Source organism: Carlito syrichta, unplaced genomic scaffold (assembly GCF_000164805.1).
Source record: "Carlito syrichta isolate Samal-C Ts95f unplaced genomic scaffold, Tarsius_syrichta-2.0.1 Scaffold314080, whole genome shotgun sequence".
NCBI classification, from domain to species: domain Eukaryota; kingdom Metazoa; phylum Chordata; class Mammalia; order Primates; family Tarsiidae; genus Carlito; species Carlito syrichta.
The window spans coordinates 234,106-241,204 of record NW_007258176.1 but is presented as its reverse complement, the minus strand read 5'-3'; the positions used below and the strand labels follow the sequence as shown (position 1 = coordinate 241,204).

Here is a 7,099-nt window from a genome sequence, read left to right as displayed (position 1 = left end):
CCGAGCCCTCGCCCCCTCCCCCCTCCCGCCGTCCGCCTCGGGCCGGGGATCCGCGCCGGGGGGAGCGTCGGGCCGAGTCTCAGCCCCTCCCCGCCAGGCTCCCACTCCCTGAGGTATTTCGCCACCGCCGTGTCCCGGCCCGGCCGCGGGGAGCCCCGCTTCATCACGGTCGGCTACGTGGACGACTCGCCGTTCGTGCGGTTCGACAGCGACGCGGCGAGTCCGAGGATGGAGCCGCGGGCGCCGTGGGTGGAGCGGGAGGGGCCGGAGTACTGGGACCGGGAGACACGGAACTGCAAGGCGGACACACAGACTTTCCGGGAGAGCCTGCGGAACCTGCGCGGCTACTACAACCAGAGCGAGGCCGGTGAGTGACCCCGGGCCGGGTCAGAGGTCACGGCCCCTCGGATCCCCCACGGACGGCGCGGGTCGTCCGAGGCTCCGGGTCCGAGATTCACCCCGAGGCCGCGGGACCCGCCGCGACCCTCGACCCGGGAAGGGGCTCGGGCGGCTTTTACCCGCTTTCAGTTTCGGATTCGGCCGGAATCCCCGAGGGTCGGGCGGGCGGGGCTGACCGCGGGGCGGGGCCAGGGTCTCACACCTTCCAGAGGATGTCTGGCTGCGACGTGGGGCCGGACGGGCGCCTCCTCCGCGGGTATTACCAGTCCGCCTACGACGGCGCCGACTACCTCGCCCTGAACGAGGACCGGAGCTCCTGGACCGCGGCGGACACGGCGGCTCGGACCACCCAGCGCAAGTGGGAGGAGGAGGATGTGGCGGAGCGATGGAAGGCCTACCTGGAGGGGGAGTGTGTGGAGTGGCTGCTCAGATACCTGGAGAACGGGAAGGAGACGCTGCAGCGCGTCGGTAAGAGGGGCCAGACCGGGGCCGCGGGCGCCTCCCCGACCTCCTGCCGCTCCCCAGGCTGGCCCCCACCGGGAGGGAGGAAAATGGGGTCAGCGCTAGAGTATCGCCCTCCCGGTGGTCCAGAGCAGGAAGAATCCTCCTGGGTCCCCAGATCCTGTTCCAGAGAGAGTGACTCTGAGGCCCGCCTTTCTCTCTGAGACAGTAAGGGATGGATGCAGTCCCTGAGGGAAAGGAGGGGAATTCAGTCTCTGAAATGGGGATGGGGGATCCCTTTGAGCCCTGCAGAAGCCTTGGGCACCATGACTTCTCTCAGGCCTTGTTCTCTGCCTCACACTCAGGGTGTTTGGAGGTCGACTCCAGCTCTCCGGAGTCGCTTGGCCTCCACTCAGGTCAGGACCAGAAGTCCCTGTTCTCCCCTCAGAGTCTAGAACTTTCCAAGGAATGGATTATCCCAGTTGCTTGTGTCAGGCTGGTGTGCGCTTTGTGCTTCTTCCCCCACCCCAGTTGTCCTGTCCATTCTCGGGATGGTCACATGGGTGCTGCTGGAGGGTCCCAGGAGGGATGCAAAGTGCCTGAATTTTCGGACTCTTACTCAGATCCCCCAAAGATGCACGTGACCCGCCACCCCAGCCCTGACGGGGATGTCACCCTGCGGTGCTGGGCCCTGGGCTTCTACCCTGCGGAGATCTCATTGACCTGGCAGCAGGATGGGGAGGACCAAACGCAGGACATGGAGCTTGTGGAGACCAGGCCTTCAGGGGACGGAACCTTCCAGAAGTGGGCGGCTGTGGTGGTGCCTTCTGGAGAGGAGCAGAGATACACGTGCCATGTGCAGCACGAGGGGCTGCCAGAGCCCCGCACCATGAAGTGGGGTAAGGAGGGGGGTGGGGTCGAGTCTCTTTTCAGGGAAAGCAGGTACCCTTCTGGAAACCCTCAGCAGGGTCAGGGCTGAGGCCTGGGGGTCAGGGGCCCTCACCTTCCCTTCCTTTCCCAGAACCCTCTTCCCAGACCACCATCCTCATCATGGGAATCGTTCCTGGCCTGTTTCTGGTTCTCCTTGGAGCTGTGATCACTGGAGCTGTGATGTGGAGGAAGAACTCAGGTAGGGAAGGGGTGAGGGTATGGTCTGGGTTTTCTGGTCCCGCTGGGCATTTCAAGTTGCTGGTAGATGTGTGTCCGGCCTCATAACTGAGAAGTACCATCCACACATAGGTGCTTATTCACCCTGGGGCCCTGTGTACCAACACTTACCTACTCTTAAGCAAAGCACATGTGGAAATAAAGGACCGATTTTTCACCTTGATGATTGTGGTATCTGGGACCTGATTCCCAACAGGTCACAGGGAAGGTCCTTGCTCAGGACCGACCTCCAAGGGGGTACTTGGTCTAGTTCTTATATATTTCCTTTCCTTTTGTTTTCTGATGCTGCCGTGGGTCTATAGTCACAGTTTGGGAAACTTCTCTGGGGTCCAAGACTAGGGCTTCCTCTAGGACCTCATGGGCCTGCCTCCTTCCTGGCCTCTCACTGAACATTTTCTTTCCACAGGTGGAAAAGGAGGGAGCTACTCTCAGGCTGCAAGTAAGTGTGGCGGCCATGATCCCTCAGGTTCTTGGAACAGTGTGGATAGAAACCCATGGGGGAGCTCACCACCCCATAATTTCTCCTGTACCATAATTTCTCCTGTATCTCCTGTGGACTCTGACCAGGTCCTGTTTTGTTCCACCCCAGGTAGTGACAGTGACCAGGGCTCTGATGTGTCTGTCATGGCTTGTAAAGGTGTGACCCTGGGGGCCTAATGGGGTGGAGGTGGGGGTGGGGAAGAGGGGACCCAACTGGGCTGTGGAGATTTGGGGAACATTTTAAGTGTATGGTGGGCTGTTCAGAAGGTCCCCACTTACCATGGCTGATCTGAATTTGTTCATGACTCTTTTCTTCTATAGTGTGACCCAGCTGCCTTTTGTGGGACTGAGTGATAGAAGGTGTGTTCATGCCTCCCCTTTGTGACTTCATGAGCCTGACTTCTCTTTCTGCAAAGGACATTTGAATGGGTCTGCACTTCTGTTAGGATATGTGAGGATGTGGGGAGATGACCAGCCCACCCCTGTGTCCACACTGACTCCCTTCCTCACCCTGACCTGTTGCCTTCCCTGATCATCTTCCCTGTTCCAGAGAGGTGGGGTGGGGACGTCTCCATCCCTGTCTCTACTTCATGGTGTGCTGAGCTCTAACTTCTTGCTTCCCTAGTGAAAATAAGAATCTGAATATAAATTTGTGTTTCAAATTCTTGCCATGAGAGGTTAATGAGCTAATTAAAGAAGGAGATTTCTAAAATTTGAGAGAGAAAATAAATGGAAGACCTGAGAACCTTCCAGAATCCACATGTTTGCAGAACTGAGTCTGTTGCAGGCGGGGAAGGGAAAGGCTGTGAGGAGCTGAGTGTGGACGGGGCCTGCGTTCAGTTGATGCTTAGTTTATTATGCTTTTTGATGTGGTCATTCCTCATCTGGGTCATCTTCACTGCTCCACTGTCCTTGCCCCTTCAGTAGAACCTCTTTGCAGCAGGACTTGTGTCCACAGAGACTCACACATCACCCAGGGTGGCCTCTGTACAAATGCATCTCTGTGGTATCAAGAGATGAATTTTCAGACCCATTCAGCTCTTGCCGTCCTTCTAGGACTCTTGCTTGCATTATGTTTTTCTCATCTTTTCTTCAACCTTTTAATTTTATTTTGTATTTCTTTTTAGTCTTTCTGGATCTATAATAGTTGTATCTATTTATGGGGTGCTTGTGATATTTGATACAAGCATATGATGTGTAATGATCAAATCTGGGTAATTAGGATATTCATCATTTCAGACATTTATCATTTCATTTTGGTGGGAACATTCTAAATTTTGTGGTTATTTTGAAATATACAATACATTATTGTTATCTATAGTCACCCAGTACTAGGTCTTATTCCTTCTCTCTAACAGTGTTTTGGTACCCATTAACCAATCTCTCTTTACTCCTCTTCACCCATTCGACTATCCTTCCCAGCCTCTGACAACCACCATGTATTCACTACCTTTGTGAGATCAAAATTTTTTAGTTCACAGTTACGAGAGGAAAGATGCAATTTTTGTCTTTCTGTGCCTGGATTATTTTACTTAATGTCCTCCAGTTCCATCCATGTTGCTGTGCCCAACTTTTTTAGAGGAACCAACTTCTGGAGTGGCAGACAGAAGGGATCTCATAGTCACCATCTTAGGTAAATCTCTGTTGGAATTCCTCCTCTACTCTGTTCTCCTATCCCTTCTCACTGCCTTTAGTTCTAGTAAACCCAGTGCTGGCTCCATTCTAAACACATGAATTTATAAAGCAAAGTCTCATTTAGATTTATATTTGTTTGGGATATTGGACCCATAGTCAAGGATTGTTCTTTCCACAAAGAAATAAATTGTGAGTTGCTGTGTGCAGGAGGGTTGGTGTGGCAGACTGCATGGAGGGAGGGGACACACAACAGCACTGGTGAGAAATGCACAGGTGACATTGATGTCTGTGTAAGAGGACATTGTACTGTAGGTTTCATAAAACAGCCCTCGAACTAAGGCTACATTAACAAAGATAGTGTGTTTTCATGATCATTCTTTCAGTAGATATTTGTTGTTGCCAGTTAAATGATAGACTGTTTTTGCATCTGAGAAACATCATTAACAACAGAAAAGTTGTTGGTCTTGAGCATTTGGTCTAGAGGGAAGAGACAGATGATAGATATACTCTAAGCAGATTAAATAAGGAAAGTGTTTGTGTTCAAAGGTGGTAAGTTCTGTGGGCTGGCAACCCAGAGTGTCAGTATGTGGGGACACGGAAGATACTGTTGTTCCCCACAAGCGTGGGCCTTGTGGCAAAGGAGACCTTTGAGGAATGATTTGTAGGACATGAGGAATTATACATGAGGATGTCTGTGGATGCTTTTTCCAGGTAGAGGGACCCTTCAGTGCAAATGCACCAGGGCAGGAACAGTGAGGAAGCCAGGAGGGCTGGACAGACAGTAGCTGAAGTGGAGGAGATGTCTATTAGAAATGCAGAGGGAGCTGGGGTGGCAGGTGAACAAATCTGGAGTTTAGGAGAAATGACTGGGACCACCTAAGTGATAATTAAATTCTCAAGTATGGATGAGGGCACCGATGGAGTGATTTGCTACAGAAGAGAAAGGGAACAAGGACTGAACTCTGGACTTCAGTGCTAAGGGATCTGATCAGGTCGCAAGCCCAGAGCAGGCAACAAAGTTCTGACACCACATCTATAAGGCAAATAGACCAGGGAGTCTCAGACTTTCCTGTGTGCAGGAGTCACTGGAACATGGTGCTGAGATACAGGAAGTCTGGAGAGGAGTGTAGGGTTCCATATTTATGACTAGGTTGGAGCTCCCGCTGCTGGTCTCCAGGTCATACTTCTAGTAACAAGAACACAGGCCAGGATCCTACGTGTCTGTGCATCAGCCTCACCTGTAGGGCTTATTAAATAAGTATTTCTTGGTCTTGTGTGTTATAAGCTGAAACAGGGTTCTTGGGAGAGGCCTGAGTACCTTCTCAGCCTCAGCAATCCTAGTGCTCAGCTTGATTGGGAACCACTGAGGTCAGTGACAAAAGAGTGCCCAGGGTGGGTTTTCAAACCCTGTTTAAGAGTTTTTCCTCAGAAAAATAGAGCATATCTCATCAATTAATGACGTTATGTTGAGAATCCACATCATTCCACCATAAGATAGAGACAGGTGGAAGATTTAGGAAGTGGCTTTAGCTCTGTACAAACAATGTCTTTGAATGTTGGTACCCAAAACATTCCCCGGACTGATTTCTTACTCACTTCTTGAAGCAAACCGTGGAAGCCAGATTTTTCTAATTGACACATAAAACACTGTATATGGTCCTGAGTGCTAATTTTATTGTGAAGAAGACCACAAAACCATGCTTGAGACTACATCGCAGGGAACAGGACCTACAGTCCACCCTAGGTTGGGTCCCTGGTAGGCACCACTGCCCCCTCTGCTGGGCACAGATGCCACTGTTCACACCTCTGAAGCCCTGACGCTGAACACAACCCTAGACTAGAACTGCTGTCCCTACTGCTCTTGGAAAGTGAACGTCACTCCTTCCCCTCAACCATCTTTGCCAAAATGCATCTGCACAGTGCCAGCCTCTGTGCTACCTTATCTGGTCACAGTCCAGCAGGTAGTCATCTAACCGGTGGAGCCTAAGCCTCATATCCGTGTACAGTTGCAAGGGTGATTACGGGGTTGTGTTCACCTATGGACAGAGATGGTTTCTGTCTCTTAACAAGACTGTAAGCATGGAATTCTGACATAATAAGTGGGTCCAGGTGCTGGAGGGAGAGGGGCGGAAAAGAATGACATTTTAGTTTTTGGAGTAGTAACTTGAGATGAGAACTTTATCTCATTCTTGATAGGCACTTGGCTTAGGTGGATGATCAAGTGACTAATAAATGACATCTTTCTGCCCATTCTCTCGAGAGTGTGTTGTTAAATCCAGCTTTTTTCTATACCTGTTCATCACTGATGTGGCATTGTGGGATGGTGAAATGATTACTCAAAACATTTTGTCCTTGACTTTGTCTCTTCTAGAAATAATGCTCAGGTTTATAAGATCCCAGAGGATCTACGTGGGTATGGATGTTTGGTATTAATATTTATATTTCCTTGTGCATGGAAATAATTTGGGGGAGAAAATCTCTAACATTTATCAACTTTTATGTGACCTCCTCAAAAAGAAAAAAATTTCTAGTTTCTAGTCTACATGTAGTGCCAGTCAAAGCATAGATCATGAGCAGCTGTTAGCAAATATATATGTATATGTATATATATATATATATATATATATATATATAAATATATATATATTTTACATAGGGACATGATATAAATGCTTACATTTTGTTTTACTTTGGGTTGGGGAAGGTACAACTTAATTTTCTCTGATTTCTCTTTGTGGAATGGTGTTTTGCGAAAAACTCAAACAATATTTTTCCTCTGCTCTCACACCACCATCACAACAATTAACACAGAAGAAGACTTCTGTGATCAAATGTGTAGGTTCCTCCCCAACACAAGCAGCAGATACCAGCTTTCAATCCAATTCCAACACATCTACCTGGATATAGTGTCATCTCCCACAGGTTGAGGACTCAGTCCCCCAAGACCACCCCCCTCCCCAGATACCAGTTACAAGTC

At 49.9% G+C, this 7,099-nt stretch overlaps 1 protein-coding gene across 1 annotated transcript; it reads left to right on the top strand.

Annotated features, from left to right (window-relative positions):
* Positions 1 to 26: 26 nt before the first annotated feature.
* On the top strand, positions 27 to 3,246 carry LOC103273536 (HLA class I histocompatibility antigen, B-15 alpha chain-like). Its single transcript, XM_021719025.1, has 7 exons — positions 27 to 367; positions 592 to 867; positions 1,464 to 1,739; positions 1,862 to 1,969; positions 2,414 to 2,446; positions 2,597 to 2,644; positions 2,809 to 3,246. Exons 1-7 carry the CDS (start codon positions 229 to 231, stop codon positions 2,811 to 2,813), a joined length of 885 nt encoding a protein of 294 aa, XP_021574700.1. The 5' UTR covers positions 27 to 228; the 3' UTR covers positions 2,814 to 3,246.
* The last annotated feature ends 3,853 nt before the right edge of the window (positions 3,247 to 7,099 follow it).